Below are 17,882 nucleotides of genomic sequence, written 5' to 3' on the forward strand. Positions count from 1 at the left end.
TGACAAGGCTGGTGGGCTGCTCACGGAAAGTGGTCCGAAGAGGCGAAACCCACAAACCGCCTGTGAGTTGTTGGATAACCATGGCTCATCGATGCTCGAGATGAGAGAACCCTCTCCCGGATGGTACGTGGCAACAGAAGGACAACTGTGGCGCATCATTCCAGTAATTGGAATGATGGTGATGGGAGTAATGTGTCACAACACACAGTACATCGAACCCTGCTGAAAATGGAGCTGTGTAGTCGCAGGCCGCTAAGAGTGCCCATGCTAACCGTGGTTCATCGGTGACAGCGCCTGCAATGGGCACACGAGCACCAAAACTGGACCTTGAGTGATTGGAAGAAAGTACGATGAATCGCATTTCCTGTTGCACCATGTGGACTGCCGGGTACGTGTGAATCATTTACCTGAGGAAGTGATGGCAACTGGATGTGCTGTGGGACAAAATCAAGCGAGTGGCCACAGTGTCATGCTTTGGGCGATGTTCTGCTGGGATACCCTGGGTCCAGTCATCCATGTGCTGGGCACTCTGACATCTACCACTTACCTAAACATGACGGCTGACCACATACACCCTTTCATGCAACGGTCTTCCCCTCTGTCAGTGCCGCCTTTCAGCAAGATAATGTGCCAAGTCCCCCCTGGATTGTTCGAGACTGGTTCACAGAACATGAGGAATACTTCCAGGTATTGCCCTGGCCTCCAAATTCCCCAGACATCAATCCCAACGAACATCTGTGGTTTGCATTGTAACAGCAACTGCGATCTGTGGCGTCTCAACCATAGACCTTACAGGAGTTAAAGGATCTGCTGGTTATGTGTTAGTACACAAGACACATTTAGAAATCTTGTAGCGTCCATGCCTCACCAGGTACGAGCTGTTTTGGCTGCACATCATATTAGATAGGTGGTCATAATGTTTTGGCCCATCGGTGTATATATATATAATAAGTATGATAAGATAAAATAAATAAACAAAGAAGGAAACCAGATTGGAGTCAAAAAGGAAGAAACCAAATTAACATTATGGACCAGAGATGCTGTTTAGACAAAAGGAACTCTACAACCGTCTCCTATACATTTTCAACATATTATTATTAGCCATAAGGTGCAAAGCCTGAGGCTTATACTGCACCAGCAAAAAAAAAAAAAAAAAAAAAAATTTGATTTACCCTGAGAGAGAGAGAAAGACAGAGAGAGAAATAAAAGGAAATCACCAAGAAAGAGAAGAACGATGATAATATATATATATATATATATAGACACTGTTCAATAAAGAATGATCATAATTTTTCAACAAGCAGTAACAAACGAAGCTGTATCGCATAGCAGCTGTGCAGTTGACTCGTGTGTACGTTGTGACCTTTGCAGTCAGTAACATTTATGCCTGTTCAGTTGTACATGCATAACAATGGATGTGGCATGCAAGGAACAGTATGCCATAAGTTGTTCTCAGATTTTGTTTTCATCTCAAGAAATCATTGGCTGAAGCATATGAAATGTTAAGATGCTTATGGTGAATCTACACTTCCATATAGAACAGCCACAGGTTGTTTAGAATGTTTAAAGATGGACATGATTCAATCTCAATAATCAGTGGTCCTTGAGCTCCACCCAGTGCTTCTGTAATCGTGACAGAAGATCTTCATATAAGAGTAAGGCAACTGGCGGAGATGTTGAGAATATCTGTAGGAAGCATGCACAGTATTCTCCATGACCATTTGCATATGACTTGTTTCTGCATGCTGGGTTCCAAAACTACTCCTGATTGAATAAGAGCAGGTTGGCACAGAAGTTTGTCAGAAGCTACAATAGTTGGTTACTGAAGATGGTGAGGTTCTGCATAAGGTGGTAATAGTGGTTGAGACATGGCAGCATCATTTTGACTCAGAGAGTAAGCAACAAAGCTCTGATTGCCAACGGTGAAAAAAGAAAAGGTTGAGACTTCTGCAGGAAAGGTTGTGCTCATCTCTTTTTGACATTCAGTGAATTATTTACCAGCATGTTCTGACACATTATATGACTTGTGGGATCTTACCACAAAACTGCTGGGCACACTTTTCCAGATCACATTTGCGAATTGGATTTTGATTCTATTAAACGGCAATTGTAACAAGCAAAAATCAGAGGAATATGATACACAGGTTATAAAAATGAAGATATAAAGCACAAATTTATACTCTTATTTTACCTTACCAATTAATAAAATTAAATGAAATAATTAATATACAAAAAGCACAAATTTGTTCTTTTATTTTACCTTATAAATTAAATTATATACTTAATTAATATACAAACAGTAATAACTTAACACTTTGTAATCTGATATTTCTGTTCATTGACATTTTTTGGGTGGGTTGTAAAATCTAAAACAGTAAAAAAAGGTAAATGTCAATCAATAACAAAGGGCATGCAGATATTGCAACACATATCCGCAAGTGAGATACGGAGTAAAAAGTTTACGAAGTTTAGATATAAGAAGGAAGCGATGAACGTTTACAAGAGTTTTATTTTACTGTACTGTAGTTATAGTGGTGTTTTCATCTTTTAAAAGGAAGCAGAAATTTTTAACAATTAAATCAAAGATTGGGATGTTAAATAGACTTTTTCAAAGGACAAAAGCTAGTCTTTGTTAGCAAAATTTTATGCAGTTAGAAAGTAAACCATAACAGTAATTATAAACAACAAGGGAAAAAAATTGTAGAGTTCACATTGAAATGATGGTCTACAAAAAAAGAAAAGAAACTCAAATATCAGTTCCATCATCGTTTTAGACTCCCAGGTAGCAAGTACGGCCTGTCTGGCATATCTGAGATAATATCTGTGACAACCTCTACTACTAGCCTAGAGGCAGTAGCAGTTTGTCTAACAGTAGGGTTTTCTTAACTGTTTGCTCTATTTGCCATCTGGGAAAACCATCTTCCAGGCAGACCTTGATGATCTCATTCAGCAGTTACCACCCCATTTTCTATTACTAGATGATTTCAACAGACATAATACCATGCAGCGTAGTGCTGACTTCAACAAAAGGGATCAGATTGTTGAGCATATGCTAGAAAACAATGATATGGCCATTCTAAATGTGGGATCTGGCACCTTCTGCATGCCTACATGTAGGTTTACTGTGATCGACCTATCTGAATACTCCTTTTCTCCCCTTTCAATTTGTACATGAGAGGTTGGAGGCAACCTTTACGATAGTGATCACTTTGCCATGATATCCATCCTTTGCCAAGGGAGACCATGCCTCCTGTCTAGGCTACTATGGTGGAAGATTGATCACACTGACTGGAGTGTCTTTGAACATCTGGCAAGGTTTAATAACGTAATAGTCAGCAAGCAGCCAATTAACAATATAGTTATGTACGTCACAGAAAGTATTGTCCATTGTCATTTACAGTTCTGAAGATGTTGACATGGTTTTCACTTTTCCCAAAATCATGGTGGAATGCTGAATGCACAGCAGCAAGAAAGGCACAAAACAAGGTGTAGGGCAAATTTCGTCATTATCCCACCACAGATAACCTAATAGATGCATACCTTGTTTGTTTGTTATTTAATTTTCAGGAGCATTAGCAACTAAGGCCATATTGCTCCGGGATATGCGGTGGTCATTCCCTGACCTTTTGGCATCCTCCATATTTGGTGGTCACGGGTCTAACCCCAGTCTAATCAAGAAGCACGTGCTATGCACTGCTGCTCCTGCCCACCCGGCTACGGAAGCACCTTGCTTACCTTAAGAGTAAGAGATCTGCAGATTTACTTAACAGTACAGGTCGAGTGCTGGAAAAAGTCAAGAATTAGGATTAAATTTGAAAGTGTCTGCAATTCTGCCCAGACACAATAGGAGGGGGGGGGAGTATATGATGAGAGCCTTGTCAATCGATTTGGCCCTGGAGAGACTGTGCAAGGCTCACGGGGTAGAATTTTTTTTCTAGCGTGATCTGTGTTTGCTAACAGAAGAGACTGCTTCTACATGGATGGGATATGCTTAAATAGAAAGGATGCAAAAATATTTGCTAATGCAATCAGTTGTGAAAGTGAATGCTATAACCTTATAAATATGGCAAAAATGACATGAATCTTCTCAGCAATACATTTATAAGTTTAGAGAAATAATTTTAGTAACTTTAGTTGAAAGGTTGCTTACTGTTTATATTGAGAATAGAAAAAAATAGAGTAACACAAACTATACAAGCAGATTAACTTTGTTAATTTTTTTTTAGGAACTTATAGGTTATATGCTACAAGTTGATCCTGAAGATAGATTTTCTGCTATTCAGGTGTTGGAACATCCATGGGTTACAGTAAGTATAAGCCATAAATGCATAACAAGTTTTCAGCTCAGGGCTTTGTACTAGGAAGGAAAAAGTTTCGAACATTTAACCAAAATGAGCATATAGTCTGCCAGTTGCACAGAGACTTTAAGATCTATATTAATAAGCTCACCAATTTCATTTCCAAAAATGAGATGATACTATTATCTCATTTCTGTGTAATTAATGATGCACATAATTTGTTTTGAAATACTGTTTGGTGATATTTACAGAGTAAAATTCTAATCTGCTAATTTGTTTTAAAAAGCATCTTTAGAAACCAATTACTGAAGTTTTGGATTGAAATTTCAGCAGAAAAAATTTTCTTGTGCAAGGTTTATGTAAATAGATTATAAAATGAACATTACATTAATATAAAAACTTCCCATAGATTGGAACTTGTGGGTTGGTCACTCACACACTAGCAAGGCTTTTGTGGATTTTTTGGATGATTGATTTGTACAGCAGTGTTAGAGAGGCAACAAGAGGAAGTAACACTCTTGATCTTCAGCAGTATTCATGCATTAAGAATTCACAGATAAAGGAACTACTAGGTGGCAGTGATCACAGTATACTGATGTGGGATTTACTTAAAGATATAACTACCATCAGGGGTAAAGGGAAGGGTTTTTGCTTTCGTAAAGGTGACTACAGTGGTCTCAGATTTTTTAAATTCTATGCAGTGGGACCAGCTGATGATGTTACCAACAGCAAATTCTAAATGGGGAGCATTCAAGGAAGTAATTTTGGAAGCTACTAGGCTTTTTGTTCCTACTAAGAAATAATACTCTAGATTAGGCCAAAATGGATGTCAGATGAACTAATGAGACTTGTGGCAGAGAAGAAAATGCATGGGATGCACATAAATAGTCAGGTGCCACAGAAGCCTATGGTAGATACAAACTAGTCTGTAATCAAGTCACAAAGGAGGTTAGGCAAGCAAAGGAAGATTGAGAAATCTTTGGCAAAGGATGCAAAGAAAAACAGCAAAGATTTCTTTGCTTATATAAACTTTAAAAGGAAGGAGATGAATCACATTGGTCCACTTGATATCAGTGGTTTGACTATAGATGATCATTCGCAGATAGCTGCCAAATTAATTGAGTATTTTACATCTACTTTCAGACATGAGGACTTATTCAAGGAGGAGAGGAGCAGATGTTTATCAAACTTTAACAGAGGGTTAAATGATTTTGTAATAACTGAGAGCAAAGTAGAGGAGAAATTGTTGAAGTTAAACATAAAGGCACCTGAAGTGGATGGTATCTATCCAGTTATATTAAAGGAGGTGGCAAAGGAAGTAAGCAAACCCCTTATTGCATGTGCTAGAGACCTAAATGAGGCAATGCCGAGAATTACAAAGAATGCAGAGAAAATAGAAACAACTTTCATAGCAGGAACAACTCAAAGTGTAATTAAAATCCATTAGATTAAGACACAAAGAATTGGAAGAGATGGAATGGCTGTCATCTGTTTTGATAGAAAATCAAACAAAAAACAAGTTTGCTTAAGATAGAAGCAAAAGCATTAGCAATATTTTATTACGTAATAGTTGTAATAAAATACGTAACTATTTTATTACGATTATTTATTATGTTCGGTAATGTTTTGGTTACAAATGTGTGTTCAATCTTGGGTGTTCGGCACCTAACCCTATTTTTCCCATAGGGCCTGTAGTTTGTATTGCACAAGGGTTTCTAGGAACACAACTATGGTGCTATACGAGGACTGACTGTACTTATGTTATTGTTTTTTCTCTCTCATATTTCTGTTGTTTTTTGAATCTATCTTTTTATCAAGTTATTGAGAATTTAAAAAAATAGGAGGTAGATTTAACTCATCACTGATATAGCGATGTTCATTGTTTAACAACCCCAGGGGTTTCTCTAATTCTGCTATCACTGATATAGCGAGTAATGGTTATAACGAGGAAATTTTTTCAGTCCCTTGATCCTCGTTATAACCAGGTTCGACTGTATTTAGTTGAACTGCCTCTGGCCCTGATGACAGCAGCATACCATCGAGGCATTGACAAGATCAATTTCTGAAGATAATCAACTGATAGTTTGTGGTTCCAAACACGAATTATGGCTTCGTGAAGGATCTTCATGTGGAATCTGGCAACTGCAGATTCCACATGATGCCAGCAGTTCTCTATAGAATTCAGGTCTGGGCTGTTTCCTGGCCAGCTAAGAGTTGCAATGGCCCGTTCTTCCAACCATTTTTTTTTTTTTTTTTGTTTTCACCTGTAACAACTTAAACACATTACTGTCGAACCTTTAATGCAGAAATGAAGCTAAAGTAACTACAGTAGTGCCTACTTACACTGTTTGCCCGGTGACAAGGAGCAGAGTTGTCCAAAAATATGCAATTACTTGGCAGGTTGAAAACTTATCTCATTTTGAAAGTTGCCAGTTTGTTGCTAAAATCACCTGAATTGAAATTTGCAGGGTATACTTAACAAATAAAATTGTTAGAAATGGGGTTTGTTAAAAAATTTTCAGATTTCAAAAACTCTGAATCTCAGTTTCGTCTCTTTACTTCACCTCTGTCTGTTGACATTGAAAAAATCGAAGGGAACTTAAAACTGGAACTAATTGAAATCCGACATAACTCTTCGCTGAAGCAGAAATATGTGAATTTGGAATTCCAGATTTTTACATCTATCTATCTTCAGACTTGTTTCCCAGAGTGCTATCTTTTGTTACATATATATATTAGCTATGTTTGGCAGCATGTATTTATGTGAACAACTGTTTTCTTTGAAAGAGGTTGTTTATACATGGGTAAGGCACTTGCATCATTTCTACTACACAGGTTGTATGAATGCATCGTTTATTCATATTATGATCACCTTCACAATGAGTTGCTGACGTATTGCACCTCTTTGAATAAGTAACGCTTCACCAGTGGAGAAGACTAATGTTATTTATCTTTGGGGGATACCACCACCCAGACAGCACTGTTTCGAAGCTTGTTATGAACCTGGTTATGAAGTATAACACCCCAATAGTAAATACAACCCAGTTATGAAGTCGTCATCAGCCATTTTCAATCCACTGCAGGATGAAGGTCTCTCCAGCAACTTTCCAGTTCCTTCTGTTTAGTGCAATGGCCATTCATTTATGGCCCAGAAACTCGTGAATTTTGTCTCTCCATCTCTGTTGTTGTCTTCCAGGGTTTCGTCTGGTTCCTCCTGGGTACCATTCTGTTATTTTCCTAGTCCATCTGTCATGTCTTCAAGCTATGTGTCCTGCCCAAGAACATTTTAGTTCTTTAGTTTTGATAAGAATGTTTTTTTTTTTTTTTTTTTTTTTTTTTTATGTGAACCCCAAACACGAGAGGTATTAGAACCTATAGTACTTAGTACCGTGCTTGGGTTGGAGGTTGAGAAGAAGATATTTGTTGACATTGGACTTGAACTTCTGATGACTAATTTTTTTGAGGAAATACGTATGAAGGAAGGTTTTTCCAGAAAACGGCAGTTGAATGAATAAATGTGGAAGATGAAAAGTTGGTTCTGTGGGTTTGTAGTTGGACAGTAAATGGATGTTGGCGGCATGTGTTCGGACTGTTTTGAAAGAGAGAGAGAGAGAGCGGGAATTATAGAAACCAATTCAGAAGAACAGTGCCCATGGAAGTATCTGTAGAAGAGGCATGCAGCAAAAACAGTACATCTATGAGAAAGCGAGTAGAGAGACTCTGTTAGAAATGAATCATTAATTAACCTAACTGCCTTCTTCTGAATGGAATCAAGAAGCCTGAGAGAGGTTTTGGGGGCACCACCCCAAATGTGGGAACAATATTCCATGGCAGGGCGGATTTGCAATTTATACAGAGTTAGCAGCTGTTTGGAAGAAAAGTAACGCCGAGAGCGAAAGAGAAAAACCAAGTTTTTTAGATGCAGAGGAAACAATATTTGTAACGTGCTTGTGCCAAGAGAGATTAGAAGTCAGGGTAATCCCCCAAAAGAGATATATCATTTTGCCAAGAAATCAGAGTGTCACTAAAGATAAGCATAGGAGCAGAAGAATCCTTTTTGCGAGATATAAGACAAGACTGAATTTTAGAAGGGTTGAAATCAACTAAGTTGTCTTTGCCCCACTGGACAATTACCTGAAGATTGGCATTTAAAGAATTGGTAGCAGATTTTCGAGAAGTTGAAGCTCAAAATGGAAAGTTGAATGCAATGTACTATCATCGGCAAAACTATGGATAGGATTTCCAGTCAATGGAAGAAGGTCATTAATATACAAGAGGAAAAGAGTGGGGGAAAGAACTGAACCTTGGGGGACACCGGCATTAGTGGAGAAGTTAGACGACAGAGAGCCATCTACCATCACCCTCAGTGAGCGATCAGAGAGAAAACTGGATAACCAATTACTAAAAACAGTTGGCAAACCATAAGATGGAAGCTTGTTTAGAAGACCTTTATGCCAAACACGATCAAAAGCCTTTGAGATGTCGAGCAACTACTTGTGTTTCACCGAACCTTTCCATTGAATTAGTCCATAAATGGGTAACATAAGCCAGAATATCACCAGTGGATTGACACTGGCGGAATCCATACTGGCGATCGTTGATCAGACGGAAGGTTTCTAGGTAGTTTAAGAGTTGCCGGTTAATTGACTTCTCCATTACTTTAGAAAGAGTAGAAGTAATTGCAATGGTACGATAATTGGATGGGAGGGATTTGTTATCCTTATTAGGAACTGGCTGGATATGAGCAAATTTCCAAGCAGAAGGAAAAGCACATTTGGAATAAGAAAGTGAAAAAAGCGGCAAAGAATAGGAGTAAGTTCAGGAGCACAGGTTTTGAGAACAAGTGGAGAAATACCATCAGGACCTGGAGCTTTCTTAGCATCAGGATTCATCAAAATCCTTCTGATATCCTTTTGACGGAAGACCACAGGAGGCATAGAATGGAGCATGTTGGGAATGGTGGGAGGTGTTTTACCAAGATCATTAATACATGAGCTGGAAGAAAAATGGGATGCTAGCAGGTTGGCTGAAGTGACAACAGAACCATCTGGTTTGGACAGAGGTGGGGGCAGAGATGGGCAAAAGTTGCGGCCAGTAGCTTTGGCAAGAGACTAGAATGCTCGGCTACCATTAGGTCAAGAAGCAAGTTTTCTACTCTTAGCCTGTTCAAACTCTAGTTTGGACTGATTAATAACTGCTTTACAATTGTTGCGAGCTTTGGTGTAGGCAGAAAATCAAACTGAAGAATTAGAAACAAGCCAATTATGATATGCAACATTCTTCTATTGAACAGCCTTAGCACATTTATTGGAAAACCAAGGTTTAGATAAAGGACGAGATTTTAAAGTGGAGTGTGGGATAAAGGATTCCATTCCTGCAAGAATAATTTCACTGACACTATCTGAGCAAACGTTGACATCAGAAGTTTTGAATCAGTAATCCGACCAAGGAAAAGAAGAAAAGAAGTCTCACAGGTCATCCCATTTTGCATTCTTGTAATGCCAAACAAGACGAGGTTCGGAATAGCCATGAGATAATGGTTCCATTGGAGAAGAGACAATCACCAAGTTGTGATCTGAAGTGCCTAAAGGACCTCTCACTTCGACCATGTACTTAGAAGGGTTGTTTGTGAGAAAAAGATCAAGCATATTGGCTGTATGATTAGGATTGTCTGGTAGTCTTGTAGGTAAATGAACAATCTGTGCTAGGTCATTAGTAATTGCAAAAGCCTCAGCATCTCTATCTGCCTGGGTCAGTGTGACTAGAAAACGGAAGCTAGCTGGAGTTGTGAACATTAAAATCACCAAGGAAAATTACCTCATTGTCAGGAAAGTTGGACTAGAGAAAGTCAAGTTGCAAAGAGAGGAAGTCAAGTTGCAAAGAGAGGAAGTCAAAGAGCTCCAAGTGATTAGTGGAGTTGTGAGAACGGTAGAGACAACAGATGAATTTGACACAATGAGGTAGAGAGATTTTAAGCCAGAGAAGATCAAAGAGAGGAGATTCCAAATTTTCAAGTCTCTGACAGGGAATATCAGAATGGACATATGCACAAGTACCACCTTTGAGGCAAAAGGAATCATACAGTGAATAATTTGGGCATCTGAGATGAGCAGTCATTGAATCAACCGATAACTGAGATTCTGTCAGAAAAAGTACATGGGGTTTGGCAGACTGCAAGTGGAAATGGACATCATTGAGATTAGAATTGAGACCACGTATATTTGTGAAATGAATTAGGAAGTGCTTGGGAGGTTTAGATCTTTTCACAGATTAGCTTGCTCTATTAGTTTGACAGTTCATGGTGAATTCAATGGTAAGAAAAAGTGGGTGGGACATGCTGAATGAAGTAACGAAAATTTTGGATATGGCGTACACGTGATAAGAATATACCCAGATCCTTGACATAACATGGCCTCGACAATGCTCCCCGCATACACACTACTCGGACTCCCTCCAGTCACTATCTGGCAGAGTAGAGGTAGCAAGATTATACACTAGCTGATCTGGAAGCCTCCTAGAGAGTTACCAATAGGTTCGCTTCGGTGTACTAACTAGCGGCCAGCCTGCGAACACCGTTTTAGAGCTGTACCCTGGAAATGTAAGGAATATTGGATCCCGCCACGACGTTCATCATAACCTCAAAAATCATCAATCATACTGCATGATGGAAGAGTTAGGGAAGGGTTGACCAGAACTTAGCTCTAGAGACTAAACATGGGTTCCACCACTTCAAGCCTCCAATAAGCAAAGTGGTGGTATTTCAGCGGTTGATGTGAGTCATCTACCACCTAGTACTGCCTGGTAACATAGAGGGAGCGGCGTTTCTCCATGTGGTGTGGGCGCCACACCTCGACCCCTGCTTACGTTGGTTCAGACCTGGGTGGTCACTCGCCATGTACTTGTGCATGGAGGTTATATCCAGTTATACTTTTATTTGAGTTTAATCCATTTCTCTTATCTAACAGTCTGATTCCTAATATAATTCATTCCATTTGTCAATGTGTAGTTCTTAGCTTCTCTTCCATTCTTTTGGTGAGTGCCAAAGTTTCACTTGCACAAGTCATGGTGGGGAGTATTCATTGGTTCATTATTTTTCGTTTCAGACAAATCGTTTGAGACTCCACAGTACAGTATGTGACTATATTTCCTGAATGCTATCCATCCAAAATTTATTCTTCTCTTGACTTCCAACCATTTATCATTATTACAGTTAATGACTTGTCCCAGATAAGTATATGAATCTACCTTTTCAATTACTGCTCCTTCGATGATTATATCCCTTTCTGTGACATACTTGTTCATCATAAATTTTTATCCTTATTCATATTTAGTCCAAAATCCTTACTATTTTGGTATACTGATTAAGAATTTCCTCTAATTCTTTGGGGTCATGTCTTTTGATCACAAAGTCATCTGCAAATTGTAAATGGTTTAGGTACTCTCCATTCACATTGACTCCTTTCTGCGACCAGTCTAATCTTCTGAAAACTTCCTGAAGGGCAGCAGTAAACAACTTAGGAGATATTGTGTCTCCTTGTCGAACTCCTTTCTCAATTTAAAATTTGATGCTGTCTTTGTCTCTAATAAAGGAAGTAGCATTCTCATTATTTTCTTCAAAATCATAATATATGGCATATCTATATACCTCTTCTTTCCAGTGCCTGAAAGATTGCCTTATGCTGTATGGAGTCAAATGCCTTTTCATAATGTACGAATGCCAGGCATAATTATTATTATTATTATCATTAGTCATATGATGCAAGGAAGCCCAAGGCTTATGCTGCACCAGCCATAAAAAAAAAAAAATTCCTGAACTACCGAGAGAGAGAGAGAGAGAGAGAGAGAGAGAGAGAGAGAGAGAGAGAGAGAGAGAGAGAGAGAGAGAGAGAGAGAGAGAGAGAGAGAGAGAGAGAGAGAGAGAGAGAGAGAGAGAGAGAGAGAGAGAGAGAGAGATATAAAAGGGAATCACCAAGGAAGAGAAGAATGGTGATATCCAGCTCAGGACCCTGGGTGTGCCAAGCCCATACTCACCAGATGTGAGCCCCTGGGTTAATAATGGTGTTTTATATTCATTTGCTTTCTCCGTTTGCTGTGATTTTATGTGAACGTGATCCATAGTTGAGAATCCTGTCCTAAAGCAGCTTGCTCTTTCGTTTGATTTTGATCAAGTATTTTATCTAATCTGTTAGTAATGACCCTTGTGAACAACTTGTAGATGTGCGATAACAAGCTAATTGGTCAATGGAGTTATGAAGTATAACACCACAATAGGAGAAAAGCTTGAAGGTGTGCATAGTTTAATCGAAAAATATTTTTTGTCTGAATGTCTTAAGATATTCAGTCAAGTCAGAACTCAGTTATACTTCATAAATGGGTTGTCATTATTGCAACAACAACAACCTGCCCACCTGCCGATGAGTAAGTTAACAAGCTTCAAAATGGTGCCATCTGGGTGGCGACATCCACCGAGAATAAGTAACATTATTCTTCTCCACTGGTGAAGCGTTACTTATTCAAAGCCGTGCACTACCTCAGCAACTTGTTGTTGAAGGTAATCACAATAAGCAATATGAATAAATGATGCATTCATACTACCTAGCTAGGAGAAACGATAGAAGTGCCATACCCATGCATAAACAACCTCTTTCATACTCTTAGACATTGTCAAGAAATATTTTTCAACTGATTTCTTTAATGAAAAATAAAACTTTAGAAAGGCCAAGATTAACCAATCATTATCTATCTTCTGTTTTGAAAATTTTGTCAACTCAAGACATCAGATTTTGATGATTTATATTCTGGAAAATGGTGCCAAGTGTGTACTAAAAAATATTTAAAAATTAAGAAATTTTGATTTTTTTTTATATTTTCTATTTTTGATGTTTAATTATTTATGAATATGCAACCCCTTTTTATAAATAATGTTTGTATAGAAATATTTTTAATTTTAAGAACCCTATGTATTATTTTTTAAATGTTGAAAATACGCAGCCACAACATAATGTAAAACTTTTTATTCAGTCCATGGTACAAAATGAGCTTGAGATGCCTGGTATATCATGTAAATTTAATTAAATTGATTTTTTTGCCCCTATCCCTTTACTTTTGTATTTCCATTTTATTATTATTTTTTTTAATGTTTGTTTTTTACAGCGCTTTTCCTTCTTACTGTTTTGTTTTAATTTGATTTACATTGTTTGTATGTATATATTATATGTATTGTATGTGTGTATATATAATGTTTTTAATTTTTGAATAATATTTATATATGTAGTACACAGAAATAGATGTGCATGAAGTTTATTAAAATGTTTAATTTTTTATTAAGGCTTAAAATTAAGTAGATATAATAAATACTGCAATTCATTAGGAAAATATGAAATAATTTTTTAAGCAGAATTCAAAAAATCCTGAACAAAAATTTAAGTTGTGCACCTCAGGTGATTCATCACAATTTTTGTTGCATTTATAGTGTGCTTCAACCACCAGGTTAAGAAAACATTTCAATGTAGAATTATGTAGTTTAACACTGAATCATTTAATAGCATAATTTTGTAAACGATATTTGTCACATGTACGGTGACAATCTTTATTACAGTTCAATTAAGAAAGTTGGGGGATTGTTAAATAAATTGGAAAGAAAATACTAGTTTTTCCTCCTCTAAAAATGAATTTCATGTGATTTTTAATAGTTATAAAGTAACTTTTTTCCCCTTCTCCTTGCAGGAGGAAATCATCTCTGATCAAGACAGGCACTCTCTAGTGTCCCGAGAGCTTGGCATGCACTTTGAACACAAAAGCAAACCCTCCTTGAAGTCTGCTGGCATTGCACTAATAGCTGTAAGTAGTTGATGCTTGGGGCTTGCCTGGCACACAGCTTTGGCCTAGTCTTCCAGTGATACAGTCCAATTTCCATCATTAACATACCTGATAGTATGGTATATTTGCCTCATGAATAATTAAATTGTTAGGGTTCCTGCAATAATTTAACAGTTATGGAACAGTTGTAGTACCCTAATTGTGATAGAGGTTTTTTATACCTTATCTACAGCCACTTTCATTAGTCCAATCAATGTACAGAACATTTGTGATCTTATTTTTCTAGTCATGAAAGTTTTTTTGTTTTTGTTAACTTGTTAGTGCAAAATAAACTGTATTTAAAAATATGATAAATTCCCTCCAAAGCTGTGTGTTAAGACACCGAATGCAATTTCTGCATGGCTTATTCCTTCTAGTAGCTGATTTGGGGCCTTGTTTTCCTTTCAGGACTTTTTTTGCGTTATTATCTATCATCTTCACCATTATTTGCATTTTTATGCATAATTCATGATTTCTATCCACCTTACACTTAATGCTTATTCATAACTTTGTAGTTCCTTCTCAAAAGAATGATTAACTGAAAAAAAATCTAAACTGATCAGTACAGAATAATGCATGCATATGCTGTTGTTATGAATGTGGTAATGAAATTTCCTATGGTTCAGTGCAGAATCCTGTATGTTGCCTTGTTTTAAATTTTTCTTTAAAAAAAAAAAAAAAAAGTTCCTTGTTTGCTTGGCTCTTTCCTCCCTACCTTTCTCTTCTCATCTTCATGCCCTCAACTTCAGCTCTAAAAACATTCCCTGTGCTGAAATCAGGAGATGCAGGATATCATACAGAGTAAGTATTCTGTGAATTTTTGACCCTCCTTTCCCCATAATAGGTTTAAGATGCTATAAAATTTGAATATATGACTATATTTGAACTTCATTTAAATTGTAGATAACGTTTTAAAGTGTTCTTTAAAAATTAGTGTTCCTTAATTTAAAATAAATGGTTATTAAATAAACTAATAATTACAATTAAGTTGCATGTTACCAGGAAAGACTGGTAATATGTGAAAAATGGTGATACATTTTGTAATAAACTTTTTTCCCATATATTAAAAAAAACTCAGTATTTTATATTTATTCATATTGTCAATGCTTAATGACGTAGATAAAATGACATTTAATTATTAACTGCTATATTTATTGACATAGTGTTGATACTGGTGGTTGTCTACAGCTCTGCTATCAGTTCTTTTGTGTTGAAATACAGTTCCCTGTAGATTGCAGAAAGCATGAGCGATGTGTTGTTAATGTTATGTAGCGTTGGGTGCTGTTGTTGTTCTGTCTTCTTAGCCTAGAGGCTCATGAAGCACCACAGACTCCTAGTTATTGTCCATGGCATGAAGAGCAGGTCACGGTATTTGGAATCATTACTCTGACTAGGTAGTCACTGAGGTTGCCTAAGTGCTTCCCACATAAAAAATAATAATAAAATAAAATAAAGTTAAAAAATGATAAAAAAATTAAATTAAAATAAATAAAAAATTGATTAATTAAAAAAAAAATTTTAAAATAAGCTGGCTAGTGCACGGATTCCCTGGCTATTGTAAGTTCCCATCTGTGCAAATTTGCCATATTTCATGTAAGGAGTGGGTATTCATCAGTTTGTTGTAGTCTTGCTAGTTGCTGAGTAACTTGAATTTTGTCTTAATTTGTTGTATCTTATATTGAAAACTTCTTGAATGAATGTAATCAGATAAGTAGTTGTATTTGTACTTTTCAGTGAGCGAGTAGTGGTCCTATTCTGGAAATCAATTGATTGAGAGAGAGAGAGAGAGAGAGAGAGAGATCATTATTGGGAAAGTAAGTAATGCTCCCATCTATTCATCTCCACAAGTACATTGCGGGCTCTATGCGAGTCCAAGGAAGTGTAATTTGTGGTTAATGGTTCCATGGCCTGTAATCACGTATGTTGACATACAATCCTGGAGCAAACCAGATATATTTCCTTGTGTCTAGACTCTTGATTTTGGGGATAAATCTATAAGCTGCCCTACCCAGCTTAGTGACAGTCCACCTGCATTGCTTTGCCATACCTTAGAGGTGTTGAAGTATTTCCTTCTATTCTAATTTTATATTGTTATTTGGTTGATTATGATGTTCAGTATTGTTGCAGTTAACTGTTTTTTTTAGCTGATAAGGTAATCCTCTATAAACAACTTCTAAATCTATTGGGAGGTTAGCATCAGCCTTAAATTTATTTAGGCTATCAACTTCCACAACAGAAGATGGAAGTCTGTTTCACCAACCACCCACTAGCTAAAGGCAAATTTCTACACATCTGTTCTACAATAGTTTTTCCTCAATTTGAATCTATGCTCCCTCAGGTTCTTAATCTGAGCAAGAGGAAGAATCCCATCAGCATTCAGCTTGCTCAACCCATTCAAGGCCTTATACACCTCAGTCAGATCACCTCGCAGGTGGCGCACTATGTCCATAGACACACATGCGCCTAAAAAATTCTCAAACAAACAAACGCCTCACAGTTGCCTACTCTCCAGGTGCTGCAATTTACAGAACTTAACTGTTTCTTGGTAAGAGCACCCCTTTGTTCCCCTCACCAGTCTTGTTGCCCTTCTTTGTACTTGTTCTACCAACTCTACATCCTTCCTAAAATGAGGCCTCCAGACCTGTAGACAGTACTCTGGCTGTGGCCTGACCATTGCCTTGTACAACGGGATAATCACCTCCCTGTTCCTCAGAATTCCTGTATATCATTGACAAGATTCCATGACCTGCCCTGGCAGCCCATCTGCACTGCTCTGCAAACTTCATATTTGACTGCACACTTACCCCCCCCCCCCCCCCCCCCGGTCTTTTTCACTTCCCTGAGTGTAGTACCGTACAGTTGGTACGTTTCTCTTGGGTTATTGCTACTCAGATGCAGTACTTTGTATTTGGCAATGTTAAACTTTAGTTGCCACTTCTCAGTCCATCTGCTTAAATTTTATAGATCCTGGGGCAGCAGCATATTATCTTAACTTTTGTTAACAACCCTGCCAACCTTTGTATCATCTGCAAACTTGGACATTAATCATGATATACCTTCATCAATATCATTGATGAAAATACAAAACAACAATGGGCCCAACCCTAGGGAACTCCATTAATAACATTTGTCCACTAAGAGCAGTGTTCATTGATTACCACTCTGTTGTCTCCCACTCAAACATCCCTTTATTCATTGTAGCAACTTACCCTTAATACCATACCTCTCCGATTTGTACAGTAGTCTTTCATGTGCAACAGTATCAAAAGCTTTCCTGAAATCCAAGTACAACAGACTCTCGATTTACCAGGATTGAATTAACTGGGACACTTCAAGACACCAAATTAAAAAAAAAAAAAAAAAAAAAAAAAGAATCAACCAGAAATAAAATTCAAGTAATACCTAGAATAGGTATACACAGATATTTTGCAAGTCGTAAGTAAGCGACGTTATGTCGTCATTGGGAGATTAATGTGCCTATTATCTTGCAACCCCACTGTCTTCACTGCTCAAAAAAAAAAAAAAAAAAATTTAAGAGAGAGACCAAATGTTTTTTTTTTTTAGTGCGTCATGTCGATTGTTATGTTCCGTCACACTGCAAAAAGACATTTCGCTTCGTTATTTATGTCAGGGATGTCAATTTTTTTTTTTTATGGTAAATATATATATATATTTTGTTTAGAAATCACGAAAATGATGGGTAAACGCAAAAGAGCTGCGCTGTCA

The 17,882-nt window shown here is 37.4% G+C and overlaps 1 protein-coding gene across 4 annotated transcripts in view; it reads left to right on the forward strand.

Moving 5' to 3' along the window:
* Positions 1-17,882, forward strand: part of LOC150081995 (serine/threonine-protein kinase DCLK1-like) — a 345,782-nt gene that overhangs the window by 308,717 nt on the left and 19,183 nt on the right. For 3 of the 4 annotated variants that reach the window (XM_090379891.1, XM_090379889.1, XM_090379890.1), the window contains 2 exons: positions 4,227-4,307; positions 14,025-14,138. In XM_090379891.1, the coding sequence (XP_090236017.1) occupies positions 4,227-4,307; positions 14,025-14,138 (195 nt within the window). Of the gene's footprint in view, positions 1-4,226; positions 4,308-14,024; positions 14,958-17,882 lie in introns of all 4 variants that reach the window. The other variant, XR_016547298.1, reaches the window with a different exon arrangement.

This window comes from Mastigoproctus giganteus, chromosome 8, assembly GCF_048544385.1.
Source record: "Mastigoproctus giganteus isolate SK-2022 chromosome 8, ASM4854438v1, whole genome shotgun sequence".
In the NCBI taxonomy this organism is placed as follows: domain Eukaryota; kingdom Metazoa; phylum Arthropoda; class Arachnida; order Uropygi; family Thelyphonidae; genus Mastigoproctus; species Mastigoproctus giganteus.